At 38.3% G+C, this 25,588-nt stretch overlaps 1 protein-coding gene and 1 long non-coding RNA gene across 2 annotated transcripts in view; one reads left to right on the top strand and one right to left on the bottom strand.

Annotated features, from left to right (window-relative positions):
- LOC105918827 (complement C3) overlaps positions 1-25,588 on the bottom strand; it is a 52,248-nt gene that overhangs the window by 5,437 nt on the left and 21,223 nt on the right. The window contains 19 exon segments of the mRNA XM_036137297.1: positions 1,954-2,002; positions 2,502-2,583; positions 5,699-5,761; positions 8,619-8,774; positions 8,896-8,973; positions 10,810-10,895; positions 11,026-11,176; positions 12,652-12,747; positions 12,831-12,990; positions 15,667-15,742; positions 15,903-16,109; positions 17,166-17,255; positions 17,340-17,397; positions 20,200-20,415; positions 20,655-20,794; positions 21,081-21,172; positions 21,251-21,368; positions 21,478-21,675; positions 22,444-22,512. Coding sequence (XP_035993190.1) covers positions 1,954-2,002; positions 2,502-2,583; positions 5,699-5,761; positions 8,619-8,774; positions 8,896-8,973; positions 10,810-10,895; positions 11,026-11,176; positions 12,652-12,747; positions 12,831-12,990; positions 15,667-15,742; positions 15,903-16,109; positions 17,166-17,255; positions 17,340-17,397; positions 20,200-20,415; positions 20,655-20,794; positions 21,081-21,172; positions 21,251-21,368; positions 21,478-21,675; positions 22,444-22,512 — 2,185 coding nt within the window.
- LOC118563185 lies at positions 24,279-25,030 on the top strand. The gene is made up of 3 exons (XR_004931083.1): positions 24,279-24,595; positions 24,667-24,891; positions 24,964-25,030. It is a non-coding gene; the product is annotated as an uncharacterized LOC118563185 (long non-coding RNA).

Raw genomic sequence — 25,588 nt, 5'->3', positions numbered from 1 at the left:
CTCTAAATATTCCCGAAAAAGTGTCTCCGCCTGCCATTATGCTGGATGAAGTCCTATCCTCAAAGCATCCACTATGGTCAAAAGATCCCTGTGTGTGTGGGCGAACATCAAGCTATTTAGTCTTTTCTGGGTCATTGTTGATCTCAGATAGATAGGTCTTGATACGACGGAGGGACGAGAAACACCTCTCAGCACTTGCAGTGGACACAGCCTTAAAGCTAGCTAAGCTAACGAAGCAAACGAAGTAGCGGTCATTTTGTTTACATCACATGACACAATCAGCCAATAGGGTAGTTCACGCGTGACGTCAGCGCTACGTCCAGGTCCGGTGTTGTGCGCACACCACAAATTAATAAAACAGGGTCTTCTTATGCTATTTTTAAGTCTTTCACTTCACTTCTGATAGATTTCTCGTTAAAAAAATAAATAATAAAAAAAACCCTCAAGTCAAGGTTGTAAAATTTACTTTAATCGGTAGCTGTTTCCAAATTTATAAAACACACATCACAAAGTAATAAAGCAGGCTCTTCCTACGCTGTTTTTTAGAAGAAGTGGCGAGTTAACCCAGCGGACTTGCTAGTCCTTCAATCAATAATGCAAATGTGCATCACGTGATTTTTTACTGTTAAGAAAATGTTTAAAGACCTTGTTTTATTAATTTGTGGTGTGTATTTTATAATTTTGGAAACAGCTACCGATTAAAGTAAATTTAAAAACCTTGACTTGAGTTTTTTTAATTTTTGGTTTTAACCGAGAAATCTATGAGAAGTGACGTGACAGTGTTCAGCCCAGCCTCCCTCGCTGCAATGTGCGCTCCCGACACAGGGGAAACAGATTTCCATGGGGGAACAGAATTGCGCACAACACCATCTCCAGTAAATACAACTTAATTCTGCTCTAGTCATCGTGCTACTTAAATAGCGGCGGAGGGGAGGTGGCGATCGCTACACGGGCCGCAGAAGCGGCTGCTACAGCAGCAGCAGCCGCTCCTCCGGCTGTCTGGAGCAGTTTCTCTGTTTGCGTTCGCCATTGTGTTCGCCTTTTGCCTACCAGTCGCGCATGCGCGAAAAACCCGGATGAAAACAATAGCTGTGAACTACCCTATACATTTTTAGATGGGATGATTTATCGCTTTCTCATTGGAGAATGATGCTGCTGCCATAGACTATTGTGCATTTGAAAAAATAGCTATTGAATAATTTTATTTTATTTATATATATTATTTTACATGTTTGATCATCAAAAGTAGGTAGGGCCGCGGCCCTACCGGCCCTACCGGTTCCGCGGTCCTTGATTGGGCAGGATTCAAGTTGCCCTTCAGCTTTCCTAATGATTAAAGCACCAGGACTTGTGGAACTACTCTGACCCACAAATTGACACATTGACGTTTTATGAAACAAAGCTTATTTGTAAACCATACTTCACGTAAACTGGAGGATATATCTCATGGAGATTAGCACAATCAATTTGCAGACAACAAATATACTTTAGGAATATATAATCAAATAATGTTGTCTAAAAAGCTATGGTATGTATTTTGGCATTTGTGATTTATTCAATGTCACAAGCCCAACATCTTTACATTTACGAGAGAAAACAGTAAGTGGACTGCAAGACTCAAAATTGGTTATATCTTTTTTTCTGTGTATACAATGCTAAGGAAACTGGACTTTAGTGTATGGAAAAAACATAAATGAGCTTTTATGGTAAACTAAATCTTTACCTAAGGGGAGAGAAACATGCAAAACATTTGGATTTAGTTATCAATAGTCAGCTAAACTGTCATTTAAACATGTTCCTATTCTAAAAAATGAAAAAGCAGTGCAAAGACAAGATAGAATTTTGGCTACCATCTTCCTTATGGCTTTACGTTTTTTTTTTTTTTATCAAAATCTTATGGTGACATTTAACTGAGCTTTGGAACAAATGCATCTCTTGGACAGAGGTACTCACAAAACTTCTATTTTGAGCTTGTACACTCTCGCACCTTCTTCACTGTTCACTGCAAAAACAAGATATTTGGTTATTGCAACATTTTTGCCAGAAAAGAAAATGGAAACAAGAAAGACAATGCAACCAGACCCCAGATTATGAAGCATTAAATTTAAAGGAGCTATAAGTAATACTGACACCTTGTGGCACAAATCGGTACAACAGCTTGCCATTCACAACAGTCTAATATTATTATTAAATGGTGTGAAGTCCTTCTGGATTTTTACTAATACAGGATAGGTCTATGATGTTGTATTCTGTTCTACTTCTGGTCTGCTTCTCTTACTGGCTCCCATGTTTGCAGGCTGCTGCTCTTGTACCAAGATACACTTTGAGCAAAGGAGTTCCAGACCATACCTCTAGGTTTGAAAGGAGACAAACGTGATTAAGACATTGTTGATAGAGAGGACCGATAGTTTATAGGTAATGTTACTTCCATCCCAGGTGAGAAATAAGAATGATTATAGCTCCTTTAAACAGAAAGCAACATATTGGGCATAAAGAGTTACCTTCAATGAGTTCCAGTTTCATGTCAAACATCTCACAGTCACTCTCCTCTTTACTTGGTATAGCATAATAAAGAGATACCATCTAGAGCACAGAAAAAAATATGCAATGTAAAACCTCAGTGTTTATTGATTTGATTTGTACACTTTTAAACAAAACGATTTCATAACCTCTTAAAGAGGAATTATCTGTGAAGTTTATTTTGTTCCAGAAGTATTTGTGCCTTGTAAGCATGAATTTGAAAGCCGCTATAGATGCTTTTCTAGCCCAGACAGAGAACAGTTTAACTTTTTAATTAGCATCTTTTGTATGACAAATAGGAAATATATGAGGCACTCTATCCCCGTGGCAGTATTTGTTTTTATTTGTGAGTGAAGATAGATTAATTAAATCAATAAAAAAAATCTTTATTTCTCTGTTAGCTTCAAAAATATGTACTCTTCACTAAAATCAAGACACATATAGACAGTAATCCTATAGCGAAGGTGGGTTTTGCTTGATGGGTTTTGCTTGATGAGAAAAATAAACTTTGCTTCTATATTTTTGGTTTACAGCATGTGATTAGCTTTTATGCTTCACGTTCCACCAATAAAACACACAATAATGTAATAAAGCTCATGTCTCTAAAATAAACCATCATGTTGCAATGTAAAAAGGTCCTCTTTTCATTCAAAAGACATCTCTATGCTTTATTATTTTTTTCTTTAGGCTTGCATTATGTTATGCGTACATGTATGCTTTTATTTTGAAATATTTCCCTGCACTTCCGGGCCAGCCGTGAAACCATCTTCATCTTTTAATCCGAAGGAGAAAATGGAAAAATGAATAGGGCTTGGTCGTCATGACGTATTACTTTGTGTGGCCGCCATATTGAAAGCCTCCGCGGCTCCGCCCCCGCTACTCAGACTACTGCCTATGACTACCGCGTACTGTACTCCCTCTCTCAGCCGTGTTTTAATTTGATTAATTTTACCGTAACTTCATTTCAACCATGGTAAACCGTTGCTGTGTTGTGGGCTGTAACAGCGCAACACATGATCGCCATGGGAAAAACATAGAAAATGGGTTAACTTTCCACCACTTTCCTGCCTGGAGGCGGAACCACGGGAGAGACAGCAAGCTCAATGGAGTCGTCGGCTCGCTTGGATCGCGGCTTTAAGACTACCGATCATAACTTTCCACAGTATCCCGATGTCAATGAGAGTGTGTTCCCTGCATTTTCATTCTGGTAAGTTAAAGATGCACGGTTTTATTTTATAGCCTACATTGTTTCTTTCCTTCAGCCGCGACACCACATACATGCACATAAATACTAAAACGGCAGCGGGAAAAGGCTCAAATACGTGAGAAACCCGGAGGGTTTAGGGAGGGTTGGCAGTTAACGTTACTAACTAAACCTTTGAAACATATAGCAGCTAGTTAAAAGTACATTACATGCGTGAGTGGTTGTTAGCACTAACGGTTAGCAGGTGCCAGAGCCCGTCTGAGCACAGCTTACCTTTGTACGAATTACTGTGTTCCCTCTGTTTACTGGCTTTATGATCTGCAGCTCCTGAACCCATCCATTCGTAAACTGCACATGAGACTCCAAGGACTTGTAGCTTTGGAACTGTTCTGAAGTATAGGCGCTCACATCGCAAACAAGGCAGCCGAAGACGTCCGATATGCAAAACAGTGGCAACAAGTGGTCGTCGGCGCTCCATAATAATGCTGATTTTGTCAACATACCGGTCCCTGATTTCTCTATTTAATGTGTCCCGGTAAATTTCAGATCCTTTTCGGGATTTTAACATATTTTTTATATCTATTCTTTCTCAACTCTACTTCTACGTCTCTTCGTTCAACAACGTTATGTCAGAGGTATTTTAACGTTGCGTTGCTGTCAATATGGCCGCCACGTCCCACAATGCAATGCGGATCCCGAGCCCTATTGGCGAAATCCAAAAGCGAGCGTTTTTTTTTTCATTAAATTTTTCTGGTTTTTCGTTTCTAAATTGTAGTGACAGGAAAGAAAAAATGGCTTTGTTTTCCGTTTTTACGTTTTGATTTGCAAATTGAAAAACAGAAGTGGTTTCCGTTTTTGGTTTTCCAGAAAAAAAACTAATTGCCTGAAGGTACACGGACCACGGATCGGGTAGTGACAGTGACAGCTGCGTCCTTTGAAGGCATATGCGGGCAGGGTACTTAAAAAGCAACAAGGCAGCAGCCAAATATGTATTTCCGGTTGGTACAGACTGACGGTGCAGGCAGCGCCCCCTGCTGTCCAATCAAGGGTACTACCCACAAGTTACAGATCATTTTTACCGCTGAGACATTTGTGTCAAAAGTGAAAATGAAGGCGTAACTTGTACTGTTGAATTTGTGACTCACAGCAGAAGATTTGTGCAGTTGTATTTATTGATTTGTATTTGTGTTGAGGAAAAAATAATAATTTGAACAGGTGTAAAAAAAAATTGTACTTGTGATTTATTTATTTTTTATTCTACAAATACAAAACTTGGAATGAGACTCTCTCTACAACTTCAAATTCATGCTTACAAGGCACAAATACTTCTGGAACAAAATAAACTTCATAATTATCATGCAAAATCCAGTTTTTAGCCCTTAAGTACATTTTGTTGTAAACTTGGAATCTCTTGAAGTGCAGAAAATATGAGTCTGCCTAGGAGCTGAGTAGATTTCTTTATAATATTTTTGGGTCATTTCTTGCAGGGATTTTGTAGTCCATGTTCAAGGATGCCAAAGCTACAAGTGGATGTTGGTTGTTCATTACATCGTCAGCATTCTACAAAAATGGCCAAATGGGCTGGATTTTAACACCCAGCTACATGGAAGAGCATGGTATGAAGTGCCTCCTTTAGTTTTAAAGAGACAGCCCCATAACAAGTAGCTCTCACATGCACCTCATGACAGGGGTAAAAAGTGGGAATGTGGGGATAAATTAATGAAAATGTCATAACAATGCATCACAGTTCCACTTCATGTAGACCACAACTGAATGATTTCAATATGTAAAGGAGGGGCTGAAAAGCATGACTGTTCCCTTTAAGTTTTTGATAAAGTTTGAAACCGGAAAAGGGGGCCAAGCATTGAAAGTTTTTTTTTTTAGAGTGAAAGGTTACAAAATTTGATTTATTTACAATGTCTCATGAGCTTACATAAACACACACACACACACAAAAAGGAGAGTTTAACTTACATTAAACATTGCTTCTCCTGTCCCGGTTGCAGTCACTTTGACATCCTTATTGATACCATCAAACTGTTGGGAGAATAAGACATCAGTTACAGAAAAGCAAACATTTAAATATATATTCAATCTGCAAGATTGTTGGGAAATTAGATAAAAAAACTGAAAAAAGTACCTTAAATTTAAGACATACAGGTCTAATTTAAAGTTACACATTCAGTCAAAATTTGTGTTCAGCTTTATTGTAGCCCTTATTTTTCAGCCAAAACATTAAGAGTCATATTTTCAAATTGTTTTACAACAATTAAGTTCCAGCACATTTTTGAACACCTATTAACAGAAACACAGATCAGCGACATGTCCAAAGTAAGTAACAACCAAACAACAGCTGTTATTTCTGCTGCTTGAAAAAAAGGACCTTTCTTAGTAATTAATATTATATTATTTCTCTAAATGTTCTCATTTTAGGCCTAAAAGTAATTGGACAACTTAACACTGCAAGAAATGCCTGGATTATGTTAAGTGGTAAGTGGTAAACTTGCTTGCACTCTAAAAATGGCATTGAACAGTACATTAAAGGGGCCTAGTCACATATTTTTACCATAAAAAGAAAACATAAGAAACAATATATTAACCTTAAAATAAAACAATATACAGCAAGTGTTCATCCCCTTAGTGTTTACTTGTGCCTTAAATAAACTTTGCAATCTGCCAGCAGTGCTGTGGAATGATCAGAAAGCAAGATGGTGACAACTGACGCAGCTACTGTACGAGCCAGTAAACCATCCTACAATTATTTGCAGCTCGGCGTGGTCTAAGACCAACCCAATCTGCAAGGCTAGGTTTACTTAACCTGTCTTTTCACCCTCACTTTGGGCTGCTGAGTTGCTCAGCTCCATCACAGACATGCATGCAGATGCCCCGTTGAGCGCTGAATCACATGTCAACATCGCCTCCATATTGGAAGTAGCATAGTGAAGCAATTCCAAGAAAATATGTCATTCATGAGTTGCGTGAAATTGTAGCAACCAATTTACAGTGTAAACCTGATCTACTGGCATTTAGCTTTCACTGAGTATGAACATATATTTATGAGTGTATTTATTCATTATAATGTCATTGAAACATCATATGTCTGCGGGCTCCATTGCTGCTTCTTATTAAATCATTGTGCACAATATCGTACTTCTGGTTATATGGTCTTATGTTAAATATACACAAATATATACAAAAGCCCTTTGTTTACTAACAAATAGAGCAAAAACAAAGTGTAAAACATAGAAAAATATTATAAGCTGAGGGAGCGGCATAATTTAATCAGAAAACCTTTGTATGCAACCAGAGTTAGCTAGCAGCATAGAAATTCATAAAGTCCCCTTTAAAAGTTAATTTGTCTACAGAACTTAGAATGACCAGCATGTCCCGGTAACTTTTGCCATGTAGGGCAGGAAAACCTAATGTATTGTATTGCTGCTGCCGTGCATTTGCAAGGTTGGATGTGTTCAGTGGTGGTATTCTCAATACCTTGGTTTTAATGTGTTTTGGACCCACTATTGCCTTTCTATCATTCAAACCAGAGGCCTATTTCATAAAAGCCGAATTTGGAAATGCTGGATAAGCGCTAAAGCCAGGCTTGAACTAGCGTGATCAATGCGTCTTGATTTTATCTGTTTCACAAAGCCCAATCCAGGCTCAGGAAACTCGACTAAATCAAGCCAGGTGTAAGTAATCCAGCTAAATGCGCGTCCTTGGCTGTCTACAAAAGACCATGAGGTCGATCACAGATTCACTTATGCTACAATGGAAAGATTGTGTGTGCCAATCTTCAATCAACATCCTTTGATGAAGCACATCAGACTGAAGAAAAGGAAAAACTGCTGCTACTATAAAGGAAAACACATTTGTTTGTTAAACCATTTTCTCCTATCTATCCGATTCTAACCTTAGAGGGCGCTGTTTCACTGACCCTTTCATAACCCCTGAAGTGGCAGAGCAGTAAAGAGGGATGAAAGTTTTTTAACAGACAGCCTTTGCAAACCAAAGTTCACCTGATATCAGATTTTAATAGTGGCATTCTTTATTAATACAGATATTGTTTGCATTTAAAACATTAAGCATAGACTCTAAAAAAAAAACCTGAAAGAGGTTAACGTAAGATATCTGATATGTAATGAAATGACCTATTCATAATAAAAAGATACCAAATAACATAATATTCTTTCCATTAACAGTTGTTAGTAATAATAGTAATATCACCTTTATTGTCATTGAAATATACATTGAAACGAAATTTGTTCCCTGCTTTTAACCCATCACCCTTGGGGAGCAGTGGGCTGCCATGTGCAGCGCCCAGGGAGCAGTCTGGGGTAAGGGTCTTACTCAGGGACCCAGAGTGCCGAGACCGGGGATCAAACCGGGTACTTACAACCTTCTCTGACTGCAAGCGCACTGCTCTAACCACTCAGCCATGACCCCCCACATAGTCCTTTTGGGGCTGTGAGATTACATAATTTGTGCACTTTGAGGGTTTTTTCAGGAGGAGTCAGAAAAACAGCTGATTTTCCATGCTCACCACAGTGCAGAGACTGCCCTTGTCAAGGTGTTCAATGACATCCATATAAATGCAGATTGTGGAAGACTGTGGTAATATTGGACCTACATGCAGTATTCAACACTGTGATCATTCTATTCTTTTGGAGCACCTGGGAAACTGGGTCGGTGGAAAACTGATGGTACTGCTTTTATTTTGTCCAGAAAAAAACAGGCCTTCTAGATGTGACAACAGCACCCCCTGCAAACAGCAGGGGAACAAAAAACCCCAATGGTTACCCTATTAAGGTGAAAATGCAAAATGCATAAATATCCCTTTCTGTAGTTTATCAGAAAAAAAGTGTATGCACTGTCAGCACTTGTTTATATGTGTTCTTACCTTAGATGTTCTAGTGGTGTAGTGATTTTCATTGTTGAAGTTTATTTTGTCGATCAGTGACCTGCCTTGTATTGCAATGTCCACATTAAGATCAAATGGGGGTTCTCTCACATTGGAGGCATACTCTGCCACTGCCTGGTACACCATTATGGTAGCCTAGGGAAGAAGATATAATTCAGAGTAAATAAAAAAGAACAGATTAAACAATCACAATTTTAAATCACAAAAAATATATTATAGACATAACTTTGTTTATATATGTACAGTTTTGTATTACCTGAGTTGATCCATAGCCTCCATTCTCCTTCTGCTGTTGGCTGAGCCATCGCACAATAGGTTTCGCTTCTTCAATGGCCTTTGACAAAAGCATGCAAGAAAAAAAAATGTAAGGTGCTTTGGGACTAGGAAAATTCATTCATTTTTTTCACTTAGTCATTATTGTGGTAGTATTGGCCATTTTATTGAAAGTTGGCTGACAGAAAGGGGGGGCTGAGAGAGAGGGGTAAGACATGCAGCAACGGTCCAAAGATCAGAGTCAAATTCAGGTCAGCCACAATGAAGACTAAGGCCTTCGTATATGGGTCGCATCTGCCACCCCTGTGCCACCTCTGTGCCCAGCAAAGTTAAGTTTAGATTGTCTATTTGTCATGGTTTAGTTTTGGCCTGGCTGTTTTCTCTGTTATTTTCTTGTACCTCCTCCTCTCACTCAGCTCACCATCCACTCCCTCAGCAATCAGTCACACCTGTTAGGCACTAATCAGTTAGAACTTACTCCACCTGCCAGTCTCCCTACAAAAGCCTCCCTTAGTTTGCTCCTCGTCGCCGGTTCATCTTCAGTCTCCACTCACACCACGTCTGTCAGCCAAGAAAGCTCGCTGCTGCACTGCTGGATCTCCTGCTATCCATGTGCTCCAAGTAAGCTCTCTCTGCTGCCCTGCTGGATTTAATGCAGCCCCTGTGTCTCTAGAACTCTCTCTGCTGCCCAGCTGGATTACTGCTGCCCAGGCGTACTACGAACTCTCGCCAGCTCTGAAGGCTTCCTGTCTCAGCAGCGCAGCATCCGCAGCTCTACAGCTATCTCTGGCTCTCCAGCTCCCTCTCCAGTCCTCCAGCTCCTGCATTCATCATTCACCTGTTCCTTCCTGGTAACAGACTCTGGTTTCCTTCCTCCACAACTGATCTTGATCAATAAAAACTCATAAAACGAAGCTCTCTGTGTGTGGTAGTGTTCGGGTTATCAGGACAAATCTTGACACTATCCACTAATTACAACGCATAATCAAACCATTTAATATTTAGGGCCTTAAAGCATGAGGCAGCAAACAGAACATTGATAAACAATGTATCTGTGCTGTATGGGATATGCCCATAAATAAATCACATGTACAAAAAACAATACATCACAGGACATGGTAATAAATGGCGTAAGTGGACATATTTTATGAGTACAATTTCAATCTGATCTGAAAAAATTAGAGATTTCAGACAATAATCCAATATTTAACTAAAGTCTATTCATGGGCAGTTCTAGACAGGGGCCAACAGGGGCCAGTACCCCTGTAGAACTGGTCAGGGCCCCTGTTATGTCCCCTGTACAGAAGACATATAACTGAATCCAGTTCTTATGATGATAAGTGCTGGAACAGAAATTGTAACTGGTTGGTCCCTTGGGCCCATTTTTTTTTACCTTTACATTTTTATTTTAATACTAATTTTAATATTAATGTTTTTTACTTTTAGCTTCAGCTGTGTTGAGACATGATCCCAGTTTTCAGGGGTATGCAACCTGCAGTTACACAGACACAAGTGGCTCTATGGCTCTGTGGCTCACTTAGACTCAAATTTTAAATAGGCAATTGGGTTATATTGGATTTTCATCGCACCCCTCTTTAGATGCGAGTGTTATTAATCCAAAATTTGAAGCATATATAACACAAGTCAAAGGCTGCTACAAGCAAAATTATTAAATGGTTTTTGGATGCATTGTCAGTCTTTGTGAGTAAATAATTGAGAAACTTCTGCACCTTGGTCTGTTTAAGGGGAGGGACTCTTGCTGGGAAGGACTTATGTTTAAATTCTGGTAATTTCTGACCGTAGGCATCCTTGCCATAACACTCATAAGTTAATAATAGTTTGTGCACAAAATTGACTTGACATTTTGTGTTATTCTGTTATTTGCCACGACACTCACCCCGTCCTTAACAAGTGCAAGAAGAGCATACGCAGTGGCCTCCCGTGCAATAATAATTCCCCTTGGAACCGGCCAGTGGGATCGATCTGTGAAAGACATTAAACACACTATTACTACACCTTGTGTGTGATGAGCTTCTTGAAAATTTTATGTATGTCTGTATTTTTAAACACGTTGCATTGTGAGGTTTTGATATGAAATATTATGAAAGAACACCTGGGGCAGCAAACTTGAAGAGAATCTCTCGGTTCAGTTTTTTATTCATTGCCAGGGCGTATGATGTCAGCGCCACAGCATAAGGGTTGGTGAGGCTCCCCAGTCGTTGTTCCAGGTACGTTTCTGCTTTTCTAATGCTGTTTGGAAGGCTCTTTTTAAAAAGCAAAGACAGGTCATATGAAAAAATAATTTACAATAAGTCATTAAAAAGAGATAAAAGGTTGAATAATGTACCAGTTTACACCTTGCAAGAACTAGTTCCAAGTTAAGAATACTTACTTTAAAAATATAATTTGTGTTTGTAGCACACCATCTGCAGCGTTTTCTATATTTAGTATTTCTACATACAGTGGATCTCAAATCATAAACACCCATGCTAATATGTAGGGTTACTACAGACATTTTTCCACAATTGATGTGGAAAAAAACCCACAATTTGGCAAAAAACAACAACAAAAACAAATCTCTTAAGAGGAAAAATGTGGATGAAATAAAAGAGTTGTGATAAATTGGCTGCAAGAGCATGTATATCTTTGAACAAACAAGTATAAACTTTATTGAAGCTACCTACTAAAACTCCAGAAGGACTTAAAACTCGACAACTTTGTCTAGACATACGGAGATTACTGAAGGTTGTTGTCACAAGTAGCCCACAAACATGTCTAAGTAGTTTTTTTCAGGGTTTTTCTTTGTCACTTTGCAGAAATGGCCACTGTTTGTAATGTCCCTGTGTTCTCACAATTTATCTATTTATAGATAATGTCTTCCCTGATAAGAGGAACAATGGCAAAAAGATCACATTATAATCGCTGGAACCTCTCTTGTAAGGATGGACATTTAGAAAATCTGACTTGGACAGCTGTACTTTATCTTTAATCAGATTCCCTCTACAATTAAACCCAAACTTATCCCTACCCCTGAATGGCTTAAAGTTAAAGTAACTTTATTTTACCAACAAGTCTCCTCTGACCAAACATAATATTAATGCTTTAGATTGGCCCTGCCATAATCCCACCTTGAATAATCTGTTGAGGAAACTAAAGATTAGGTTGATGGCAAGGAGACCTTCCAACCCCCAAAAAAGTTTTTTGGGGCTCAACACCAAAAGAGATTGTCAAAATGTCAGTGTAGACATCCAAAAAGCTAGTCAGCAATTATAAAAGGGGTTTGCTTGTTATCATGCTCATAAATCTTTTTTCCATTGATTATTGAGGTTATAAATAATCAAAAATTATATAATTTCATATCAGACGCAAACTTCCTGACTAAATTCAAGTTATCTTAAATGTATATCTGCCACTACTATGAACAATATTTGACATAAGTAACTGCAAGCAGGTTTTATCATGGTCCATTTTTCTTTTCCAAAAACCCAGCAATCTAAATGTGTACACTTTAAGAGTCTCTTAACTTAAAACATTGTTGAGGTATGTGACTCACCTGTTTTAAATTGTTGTTATGTCAATGACAATTCAAAACCGTGCCAAAGCATTGAGTATAGAAAGTTAAAAACAGTGTATTACTGAGCTATAATGTGATGAATCATTTTAATTTATGATAAAATAAATGATGTCGTACAAACAGTATGAGAAATCTGACAATTTTATGTATAGATGGGTTACTCACAGAAATACTGGAAGAACATATTCCACTTGACTCCCTCATGGCAATTAGGCAGAAAGCAGTCATGGAGGCATCTGAATCTACACCGCCCACATCCCCCTGTACAATATTGGATACAAAACTTTTCTGTTTTCTGTTTTGTACACTATTTAAGATCTATTATTTGTATTAGTTTTACTCACTATCATATTTTTATCCCAAACTTCTCCAATTTCCACAAATACGCCATCAGGTCGCTGTGTGTGAATAATCAGAAACTTGATGGCGCCACAGATCACACTGGAATCAATGCGAGCATGACTTGTTGCCATGGAAAACACCTTGGCAACATAGGCAGTCAGCCTTCCCAGTAGAGAGGTGAGAAGAGGACAGCAGAGAAAAATTATCTTCTTGTAAATCAACTTATTTTAAAAATAATTTTCAACTGTCACCCCTAAAATACCAAAAGGCCTAAAAAGCAAATCCAAAATCAATTAGATGTGCATTTTGAACCTTTTGGAGTAGATATTTGGTGTGTTTGTAATAGCAACACTTAATTTTTTTTTAAATGAGCAGTCTAATCTGATATACTGGTAACCAGTTTTTAGTTAATGAAGTTGGAACACACACAAATTACGCTTTTTCCTTGTTTTGCTTTTTCTCCTTTGTTTTGCAGCTGCAGACTGAAGCAAGGAAGTGCTGGCTAAAAAAGAGGATCCAAAAGAGACAAGTCTTTTCTATGACATAGCATAAAATACTCTTCTGGATCTTTTTCTGTGAATATGATCAGGCGTTCTTCAAAACTTTGCTAAAATGGAGATCCAGACCAAGGTTATAATTACAAAAACTAGAAGTAAGACAAAACATTTTAGTTAACTGAAATAAAAATGAAAACAAGACCTTGCAATGATAAAAAAAACAACAACGGAAACTAACTGAAACTGTAATAAGAGTTTACAAAACTAATTAAAACGATTTGAATTTTAAGAGAAAATTTACTGAGTTTTCATTTGTGTGTCTTTATCATAATGCATTACTCAAAATCTCTGATTTCTTTTAGGATTTTGTTACACACAACTTTTTCTAATTATTTTTTTCAGTCATTCCCCTGGTATGTAAGTCACATTACATAAAAGTCTAAATCTATAAGTGAAACTAATAAAAACTAAACTGAAACTATGCATTTTCAAAATAAAAAAACTAAACTAAACTAGCAAACAAATACTAAAAACTATCAAAACTAAAATAGAATTAAAAATCACAAGTCAAAACTAAATCAAAATAAAAACTAATGAAAATTTCAAAAGTATTTAAAACATGATCCTGAATTCAAAAGGCTGGTAACTCCTTTTTACTTCTACATAGTGACATCAGTGCAGGCTTGAATGAAAATAAATTTCCAGAGGAATCCTTTTCTATGCACAGATTGACTGTCCCCATGATCGAAATACAGTAATGGAAGAATAAACGTCTAACACAGAAAATTGGCTTTTACGCACAGACCTTTGCTAGGTGCAGGGTACTGATTTGCTACTGGATATTTAAACCTTTAAATTTAAATATCCAGCCTCAGAAGTGATACATCCATGTGAAAATAAGTTTAATGGCTACAACCTGCATTCCTCAGAATTAATGTCTGCACTGACTAGCCCGAGCAACATGAATGAAAAGGAGGAGGGAGGGAGGCAAGAAAGAGGAAAAGGGCTCTGGACAGAGAGAGGAGTCGTACACGGGTGAACATCTGGCAAGCTTTTTCCGAATGGCGAGAGCTAAAAGAAAAAGAAGGCTGCAAGGCTGACGCGGACCTCGCGTTTCTGCTGATGCGATTGTAAGTAACATTGAAATGGTTTCTCTCTCTCTGTGTGCATGTTCATACTTTCACTGTTAGTCATTGTTTGTACTGCCGTTTTTTCGACTTTTCGTTGCTTTCGCCTGTCTGCTAAGCTCAAAACAACCGCGCTTGGCTTGACGGAGAAACCAGAACAGCTGAGCATCTTTACGACAGTGCACTTTTACTTTCGCCCTCCGGGGGAAGCCTCACTGGGAAATCAACCCGGTTGCATAGTATACCTTTTATGTGTTTGCGGCTCTAGTGGCATGCGTTTTATTGACAGTGAGCTGACTGTAAGAGGGGGCAAGACAGGCGGAAAAACACAGCGGGTCGGAGTCGATCCCGGGCCGACCGCATCGAGGACTAAAGGCCTCCTAACATGGTTCGCGCTAACCGACCAAATCCGGTCGGGAGAAGGGCGAAAACATTGTTTCCACCAACAAAAGCCTTCAGAGCCGTTCTCTGATGTTCTTTTAATGAAACAATATTAGGTAGATTGGACAACACGGAAGAAATAGTGGCATCAATGTTAATGCTTGCTTCCTCCATGCAAGCCGCCATTGCTGTCTAAATCAAAACAATCTCACGTCACGGTCGCTTCTCCACTACGTCACATCTATGAAACTCCTGTTCTGCGTCCTGATTGGCTAGACAATAAAATTGGTTGGAGAAATCACTCTCAATTGGAGATGTCCCAGATGGATGTGAGTGAAGCTAGGCGGAGCGACATCCGTCTGGCAAGAGTCAGGCCAAGCCAGGGGTCCCCAAACTTTTTGAGACCGAGGGCTGCTTCATTGGGGTTGTGTCATATGAAGGACTATCAGTACTGTTCTTTGAACTAGAAGAGTCAGAGTTCACCTTAACTTTATGTTCAATAAATAATTTTTTTGGGCTTTGTTATAGATATTTTAATTTTTAAATCTATATAAATGCAAGTGTGATTAAACAAGAAGAGTAATGTGAAAAAATTATGTTTAAGATGCAGCTCACTGGTGGATTGTGCTTGTGGGCGCAACGTGTGGTTCTCAGGGGCTACTTGGTGCCCACAAACACCAAGTTGGTGACAACCATTTTGAGACCACAGTCTTTAAAATAGAAGCCTACAGCAAAAACCACAATGCTTAGAAGTCAGAAATACTTTCTGCAAGGACAGCGATTTCCCCGTGAACACTAAGGGGTTAAAATGTGGCATCAAGTGTGTATCTCACCAGGTGGTGCTTTTATAGTTTGGAAAAATAGCAAAAGATCCATCAGGTTTATGATATGTAAGTTGCGTTCCGTAACCTGCAAAAAAGTCAACAAAAACATTTTATTAACAGTTACCTATCACATGAAACTGAAATCTGAGGAAATTTACGGCGCATATTAAATATTTCTAATCTGTTCAATATGTTCAACAATTTCCTTTTGTATCTGGGCCTAAAGAGGGTGTTATAAAACTTACCAGTTTGAATGTGTTGTATAGCTTTGTTGCGCTTATCAAAGCCCACAGCTTCCCATTGGTTGGTTTTGTCCAAATAAATAGCAGCAATTACAGGCAGGGTCATGGCGGCCATGTTCTGCTCTCCACAACCATGAGGCTCGTTGATTAGAGTACCCATAGACTCCCCACTAATGGCATTATCCAACAACGAATTCATCTGCCCGATTCCTGTGTTTACAAAGTAAAAAGGTTTTTACCAGAATTTTGTCATTGGCAAACGGACACATGCATCTCCAGCTATCTGTGCCGTGGCGTCTCTGCATTTGGGGCCAGTGGGTCCAGGCCCCACAGGATGGCGCTGTGGAGCTCCATGTTCGCAATAATCAGTGGAACAGAATCGTTCTTTATAGAGCAATATTGTAAAAAAAAAAATACAAATTCCGTTATCAATAACATTCTGTTATAAACATTCGTGTCTTTATATCTAAGTCTGCCAAAATAGAGACAAGTTCAGTAGGCTAAACCCCTTTTGAGGGAGGCGAGAACTGCTATTGGGGCCCGCCCACCAACGTTTGTTTATGATAAACATCTGAAATCACAGGGCACATGCCCAACACGCTCTCAGTAGATAACTTTAGGGCACAAATCCTGTGGTCCCAAGCTCTGATCGTCCAATCAAAATATTTGAATTGCACACGTTACGTTTACGTTCTGGTGCATAGTGTGCGACCATTTAGGCAAGTCCAATTTATTTGTATAGCACATTTCAATACAAGGACAATGCAAAGTGCTTTACATGAATAAGACATAAGTAAATAAAACCAGAATAAAAGCAAGTAAAAAAAACAGTTGGAATGAAATTTAGGAAAATGTTAACAATTAAAAACATTGGTAAATGGAAACAAAAAGCAAATATTAATCTAGTGTTGGTTGTCCTTGCTCGCTCATTGAAGGGTTGATGTGAATCCTTTCTGTTCAATAAATTAATAATATGAGTGAGCATTTACTTGTAATTTTATGTATAAAAATCTAATTACATTTATCTTATATAAAATTGATTTTCTGGTCTGTTGGTTTGTTGGCAGTGTTTGCAGTTGTGCCCTCAAAGCAAGAAGGTCCTGGGTTCAAATCCTGCCCAATCAGGGGACTTTGTGTGGAATTTGTTCTCGCCATATCACAAGAAAAGCTGTCACAATTTTAGGAGAGAATATTTACTGCTGCAAGAATATATGGATACAATTGAATCCAATATAAGTAGTTCTTGTATGTACTACTTTCTCTCACCTGTCAAAGATATTAGGGTGTTCATAGGTGTGCTAGGAACCAGATCGGCCATGGAAACGTTACTGTTAATAAGTTCCACTTGTCTGCCGCCTATGAGATGAGACGTCAAGATAAAAGGTTCACAAATAGAAAACTAAACATTACATTTAGTATATTGTGGTGCTCTTAGTGTACCTTTTCTAGCAGGATATAGTGTTACTTTTGTTGATTCTGTCACCAGCACACCTTGAGGCTAGAAAAAGAAACCAAGAAGGAAAAACCTTGTGTTAATTTAATTACAAATCTGGGTTTCTGGTGTAACCAAGACACAAAGATAAAATAAAGATTTAGGCCTAGCCAAAGTTTATCAGAAGAAATCTGTTTTAAAATTCATCATCATCTAAAATTTCTCAAGTTGGGGAATATTTTGAGACAAAGCTGGCAAAGATATCATTAACCAACACTGCCTTCATAAACGTTTATTGTAATTTTTTTGCAGAGGAATGTGAATTTGAATAGGTCAGTCATTACACAGATAGACAAACATAAAGTTAAGAGGGGAAACAATATCAGACCAAATATTCAGTACTTTGAAAAAAATCATAACAAATTGATGTCTGTTTTATTATTTCTTTAAATGATTTAATTGCAGGTATACCCCAAAACATCATTATTGTTTTACGCTTTAAAGAAAAGCTTTCAACAAAATGGATGAGAAAAATGTTATGCCATACCCCATAAAGACTTAACTGGCTCTCTTTGATTGAAACAACATAATTAGACACCTGGTTTTGCCGTGTACCAGTTTCTGACATCAGCTGTGAAATATTTGAGGGGTTTAGGGGCAAACTTGTATAGCGTCTCTCATTTCAGTTCAGTTTCGAATCACCCCACAGTATTTTAACGAGATCAAAATCTAGCCTTTGACTGGGCCAATGACTTTCCTTTTCTTAATTTTCAGCTAGTCCTTGGTGGGATATTTTTACGGCTAGTCTATCATTTCCTTCAAGCAGCGTGTCCAAGCTGAACATGTTGGAGTTCAGTTAGGAGTTTGGTGACTTCAGATACCTACATGAACAACCAGAATCCAGCATGTTGCTAGTTGTTTTGAAAATTCAGTGGCATGGCTATTTAAAATCCTTATAAGACATCTTTAAAGAAATAAGCTGCTATAACCTTACTTTAAAGGCCTCAGACAACTCTTTAAGTCTTACTATGGCGTTTACTATCACAGTCATACCTGCTCTAGTAAAGACTACACCAAAATAATTGTCAGAGGCTCAACAGGGGAAACCTACTTTGAAATGCCGTGTAACTACATTTTAAACATCTTCACCTGTTATTTTTTGCTAATTTTACTGTGGATAAATGTGAGGTTGTACTTGTTTATCCCACACCAGAACTTAATTTTTTTTTTCAATTTTACTGAGGCGAAGATTCCATTTATTCCATTTTTGTTTGTTTGTATTACCTGAACTTCACCGATGTGTTGTTACATTGAGAAAACAAATCAGAAGACACATACATACAGTCTTTGAAGGATGTTGCTGAATTTGGTACATTGGCTAATCAGGGTGGAGTTATCTTCAAATGTTGTCTCAAATTTTGCTTTTAACCAGTTTTGTCCAATTTAAGGTTTAAATGAAGTCAAGTGAAAACTTGAAAAACTAATCCCACAGAATGAGGGGAGTGGACCCTCTCCGCAACTTCCACAAAGAACGAGCTGCCCTATGCAGAACTTATGAGAATGGCTTTCCAAGTATACAGTATGTTTAACCAGTTCCTTTTCAGAATCGGTTCCGTGTGTTCCAATTCCATGGCACCGTTTGGCAGCTCGTTTAACGATTCTCTTTTCGATTCCATCGTGCTCTGAGCAGCACAACGGTAGCACAACGTTTTTTTACGCAAGTTACGCACACAGCAAAACAAAAAAAATGGCGCCCCGTCGGGGAATGTTTGGCTTAATTTTAAAGAAGAGAAAGTTGGCAACAAGGTGCTTTGCAATCATTGCAAAGTGACAGTTACATCCGCTGGAGGAAATACATCCAACAAGCAGAAACACTGGCGCACACAACATGGCATACATTTTAACGAATGCCGTGTTTCTGATTCTTACCGGACAGAAGCTAAAGTTACGACCAGCATGGAAGGCAACTCTAGTGGTAAATAGCTAGTTTTACATCACTGGCTGTGCTTAATGTGGTGCCTAGTAAATCATATGCCATTTCTGGAAACAAACCAATTTCCTACCTCTCTTTGGGGTTATTAAGGGAGTGTGCCTTTCTCGTTAATCCAGCCCTTTATTGGTAGCATGTTTAATTAGAACTACTGGTAGCTGAAATTCTTACATGATTCTAGCTATTGCAATGGATGTAACGAAACATGCTACGAAGTTGCTCCGCAGTTCAGGGAGCGAGAGAAAGGTGACACTCGTTTATTCAAATCAGGGGGAGATGAGTTTATTTCCTGAAATTGTACAGTAATGCTTTTTCATTAAACAGATGCCTTCTCCGTTAGATTTAGATGACGGAGGTTATTTAAAGAGAGTTTAATAAGCAACTGTCACAACAAACTAACATTGTCTTGTACTCTAAACAACTCATCTACTGTATTTAAGTTTGTTCTTATATTCCTTTTTTTATTTAAACAAAGATAAATGTTACTCCAGTTGCACATTTGCTGTGGACATCTTGACCTTGTTAGTTTGTAAGGTCGTGTGATAGTTAAGTAAACAAAGTTGATGCTCATCATCAAACTGTTTGTTCTCCTTTTTTCCCCAAATTGGAATCGAAAAGAGAATCGATAAGGAATCGAATCGTTTCACAGAATCGAAAAGGGAATCGGAATCGTGAAAATCTTATCAATTCCCAACCCTAATTTTCACTCATCTTAGAAAACTGAAAATGTATTGCCTATGAAGGTTTTAATTGAGGAAGAATACAGATATTGTATTCGTCAGAGATATAAAACAGAGTTCAAACAACTGTTACTTTGCAGGTAGGTTGTTTCAGCACAATAACAGCATAGAGCAAACCATTGCATTTGTCTCTCTTACCACCACACGCAACATCTTCTTAATTCCATCTGAGAGGTAAGAATTTTTAACAGATGCTTTGATCTCAATGGGAAAAGATCCGTGCTTCATGGGAATAATGATAAATGGTACAGATCTCGTAGTTTGGGCTCCAACCTGGACATCATCATCTTGAAACCACTTTTTTTTGTAAGCTGCACTGCAGACATGGTCTTCCTCTTTAAATTCAATGCGGACCTTTAAAGCAGATTGAGATGGAGAGTTAGGAAGACAAAAAGACTAACAGTCAAATATTTAAAGCAAAGTGGAGACAAAGAACGAAAAATGCAAAAACCTCCACAATGGTTTAGAATTGGATCACTGAGTATCAGGATACAAGTGAATTGCCATAATCTGAATATTGGAATACATACCATTTAAACTCCTTCACACTACATTTGACACATGCATTTTAAAAAGGAACAGCTCAAACTCACAGTTATGGCGTCGTCGTTGTAGTTGTGAAGAATTGCCTTAATTTCCAGCTGCTCTCCTTGAACAGCGGAGTAGGGCAGCCTGAGGTCAACAAAGAATGGCTTCCAGACTATGGCCTCTAATGGTTTGGCCACACAGAGACCTTTAATGAAGCAAAAGACAATGATAATAAGAAGAATAATAACATTAACAACAACAACAACAATAATAATAATAATAATAATAATAATAATAATAAATCTTTAATAAACTACTTTCTATTTTACATGATTCAGGTGTGCAATAGACACACGTGCAGTTGTCCCATTTTTGTCAATATAATCATCAGAGAGGTTTAAGTGATCATTTCATAAATCAGAAGGTTAAAACTTAAAGGATTGCATAGAAACAAATGACAAAAGCAGGCTGTGCAAACCACCCAGCCGTACCATGAGTTCTTGACAGACTGATGCCAGTCAACTGCCAGGTTGTGATTGTGTCCGGAAATGGATATGTTTTAGTTATCAAAGTCACCGTTTTACTGCAAGAAAACGAAAATATGATTTTGGTGAGATAAAACGTAACTGTAGCGAGACATTTAATGTGTTGTTGTTCTTACCAGTTGGGGTCATTGGTAGGGCACCCACTCAGTTGGATATCATTCCAAAGCCAACTTTCAGGGAAATTGGTACGAGTCATTATATCATTTCGGTCAGTGTAACCATCATCTATCTCGCCTTGGGAAGAAATTAAAAAGAGCTGCCATTTTTTTTTAGAATATATTATTTATAATCACACTAAGAATCAATTGCGCAAGTACCACTCATTTTTGTGGTAATATCTTACTGCGAGCTAGGTGTAGGACTTCCACCTTCATGTCATCTCTCTGCTTTTGCATCTCTTCACAGCAATGCAGGAAGGCCTGCTCGCATGATGGACCATCCACAATGTACTGAACACGCCTCTTACAGCTGTATGATACAGGAGATTCCTTCATACCATCCAAACAGCAATCTTTTGGTAATTTGTCTGTATATTGACTTACTGAAAAGGAAGGAGAAAAAAGCAAAGGCATAAAATAAGGAGGAATAAGTAAACAAAGATTACAGTTCCGCCTTTATTACAGACCTCCCACATAAATTGACTGACAAATTGCAAATATTTGAAATCTATTAAAAAAAAATCTAATTGTCCCTTTTTAAACTGACAGACTGCAAACTGTCATAATATCAGACTTAACCTCTCACACAGCAAAAGATAATACATGCAATTCTCACATATGGCTTCATTGCCATACAAAAGAAATCTCATAAATCCAAGTGACAGCAAATACCAGTCTTGATATCAAACAGCAGTGATGAAGAAAATGTGAAAACTCTGGTGGCACTTCCAAACGGTACACATCACAGTGTCCACACACCGAGTGCTTGTAAAATGCTCCCTTGTTGCTACTTTTTTTTTTAAACACTTGCATGCGTCTTATGACCTGATCTCCAGTTAAGACACTCAGCCACAGATATTAGACATGTCAAACATTTCTGCGCCATGCAAATTAAATAAACTTCACATATAATGTTACTTTATTATTATACAAAATCATGGCAAAATGTAATCTACATAAGAGAAACATTAATAGTTTGTGATGCACACATTAGCACCATTGTCATGCATCATTAGAAAAAAAGAAAAAATTCAGGTGCGCCCAAATTCTAAAGGTATATAAAATAGTGGATAAACATAAAATAGTTCTTAGTCAACCTCACTTTAAAATATATGCAGGTACAGACTGCTTAGAAAAATATATATTTTTACTCAAGCTGGTTCTGACTTCCATGACAGTGCTTGCTCGCTTCCTCCTGGTGGGGGCAGGACACATTAAATCTAGAGATAAAAAACACCAAAACACAATTTTATAATCAAATTCCTAAAAGTATAGAGTACACAGCAAGGGATTAAAGAAATTTCCTTTAAAATTAAGAAATACTGGATTTAGGCTTATAGAAGCAATATAAAGAATGGGTGAGATATTGAGTACGCATCCAATTGTTGTCTTCTTGTATGATGCTTAAACTGACATATTAGACCTTGGTTTAAATTGTTGAGTTATTTATCCTCTTCTATAAAACATGGAACACCAACCCCGGGCTAATTACAATCCATTGCTTGACAGATTTCTAGCCTTTTGCTTATATATATATATATATATATATATATATATATATATATATATATATATACATGTGTGTGTGTGTGTGTTGTTTGTGTGCGTGTCCACAGAAAATGCTCACTTATTTCTGATCAGAGAACTTTAAACACTTCAAATAATGCATTCCAGTACATTTCCTCTTTTAGAAATGAGCAGTATTTTTAGAACTTTGATCTAATTAAAAAAACAGGAGATTGATGCACAAACTTAAATTTATCATGCAGTTTCTTTTAAATAAACCAATTCAAATACATTATAACATAATATAATTTGGCTAAAAGCCTCTTTGCAAGTTTCATATAAACCACACTCTCTTTTTATCGATTAACAAACCTCTGACAAATACTGGCTAAATATCTGACTATTCCCCTTGGCAGAATTGGTAGAGGTCATTGACATTTGGGATCCTGTCACCGACGTAACCTTGCAAACCAAATTGATAATATGTAACACTGTCAGTTTACCAAACGGTTGGGTTTTTTCCAATCACGGTATCAAATGAAAATGTCGTAAGAAGCAGGTGCCGTGGGAATCCACAACACGTTATGCTACTCAAGGCACTATTTAGATGGATAGTGACACTGATGTTATCATATCGTTAAGTGATTTTAGCCATTTTTGCAACATCAACATGATGTTAAAACAATAATACTGTGATTGGCCCACTTGTGCTGGGTTCCTTCTCCGATGATTGAGGTGGAAGTGGGACAGGATGGATTCTTGTGTATTTGTGAACCCAGAAAAACACAAGAATTCAGCTTACTGAGCAGGCAGGACGTCAGAGCCATTCCAGAAATTTAAAGGAGCTATAAGCAACATTTTTTATTTTAGATAAAAATAACTAAAAAATAATGATGTGAAGAACTAAAGGAAAGAATATTTCAGATGGACTATGGGATGATGTCTCACCGCAGATCTGTGTTGTTCTCCAGTTTCATTACATAGCTGGGCAGGACCGTGCATGTACATGTACGTGCATGTGAACAGCTGCCATTCAGGGCTTAGCCCCTCCCTGCCCTAAAATACCACCATCAGAACAGCACAGTGTTGGACCAACATGGTAGAGAGCACCCAGCAGATCAAGATGTTCTCTTGCTAAAAGCCTTATCAAGTTATGATTTAATTACTTCTTCACTTAAAATGTTCCCCCAAAAGGTGAGGCTCAGTTTTTTCCCCATTTATATTTTCCCCATTTTGTAAAATCTACATGTGCCACTAGTATTAAAACAGACCCCAGAATAATACCATAATACACAACTAAGTTCTTAGGCTTGAACAACACATCCTGACAACTGCAAACATACAAAAATATTTTTGTCACGGTCCAATAACTAAATTTGTAACTTATCTGATCAATACGGCTTATTTGTTCAAGAAGCCGTATTGGCTTGGACAAAATTTTGTTGTGCCTGAAAGTCTCTTCCCATAAAAATAGAATAGAATTTCTTGTGAACGTGTTAATCTAGCTCGGGTATTTACAACTTTTACCCGCTTGAGTGTTTCAAAAGGACATACATAGGATTTATACAAACTGGAATGGATAAAGCAGCCAAAAATTAAGTTTCTGGAGTGTGTCAGAACTCAGCAGGAAGCGACGTGCAGTTTTTTGCTGGCGCTGTACCATCTGCTCTCTCCACAGGTGACTGCAGTTGACTGGTGGGCGGGGCGCACAGACATACGACTCGTTCTGCGAGTCAGTGCGGGAGCATAAGAACAGCGCTCAGACGGCTGGAGGATCCCAGAGTGTTCACCTCAGTGGTATGCCTCAGTGGCCACTGTTTTTCGACAGTCTCGTGCTTTTCAGTAACTCGTGTCTTCTGTTCTCCCAGGTTTTCTCGTGCTTCGAATCCCGCTCCAAGGGTTCCTACGTGCTCTGGCGTTCTCAAGACGAGCCTACAGGCTCATCCTGTCCTGGATTTCTCTCTGGGTTTATCCCCGTGTCCCTTGGTCGTACCAAGCTGGGCTTTATTCACCTGGTTCCTCCAGCTGTCCCAAGGCAGCGCTGAGTTCTCTCCTCCGCTCCACTCCCCCCGGTCCGGTTTCCGTGCTCTGTGGTAAGCTCTCGGTTCTTTAGTCACGTCACTCCCTCACCGTGAACCTGTCTAACTCCTTTCCTTTCTCCCCAGACTGAACGTATCCTGGCCCCGTCCCTCTTTGGGCTCAGATCCGTTGTGACTCTGCCTTTTGTCTTGCCAGTCCTGCACTTGTTAAATAAACATCTTTAACTGCTCTCAGTCTTCCCAAGTGTATTCTGCATGTTGGCCAAATACGTGCGTAACATGACAGAGTGGCCCATAACCTGATTCAAATTTGCCACACTTAAAAGCCAAGTTGTTGTCTTGAACTTGATCAATTTAAATTAATTCCACCATTGCCAATATGAGGGATCAAACATCCAGCCAGAGTTGTGTCAAAACTTTGTCAAAAAAAAAAAAATCCATGGATTTTCTTCAACTTGTCAAAAAGACATTTTTCAAAATGTTAGCAATTGAAAATTGACTGGATGGGAACTGTAACATTGCTTTGCCCATCCGCAAATGTACATCAGGATGATCTAACCCCCAACAGCAAAGATGCTAAAATGGTGATAGTGAAGCTCACGCTGTTAACCAAGTAATTTTTGGTCAATCTACTAACATTGAGTCATAAAAAGCAAAACGGGAAACAACATTTCAAATGAGTTGTCAGTATGGTCAGTGAAGTTATTTCAAGGTAGCCATAAATGAATCAACATCAAAGTTTAAATACCCA

This window comes from Fundulus heteroclitus, chromosome 5 (assembly GCF_011125445.2).
Source record: "Fundulus heteroclitus isolate FHET01 chromosome 5, MU-UCD_Fhet_4.1, whole genome shotgun sequence".
NCBI lineage: Eukaryota > Metazoa > Chordata > Actinopteri > Cyprinodontiformes > Fundulidae > Fundulus > Fundulus heteroclitus.
The sequence above is the reverse complement of the archived record's forward strand: the minus strand, read 5'-3'. Positions and strand labels throughout refer to the sequence as shown.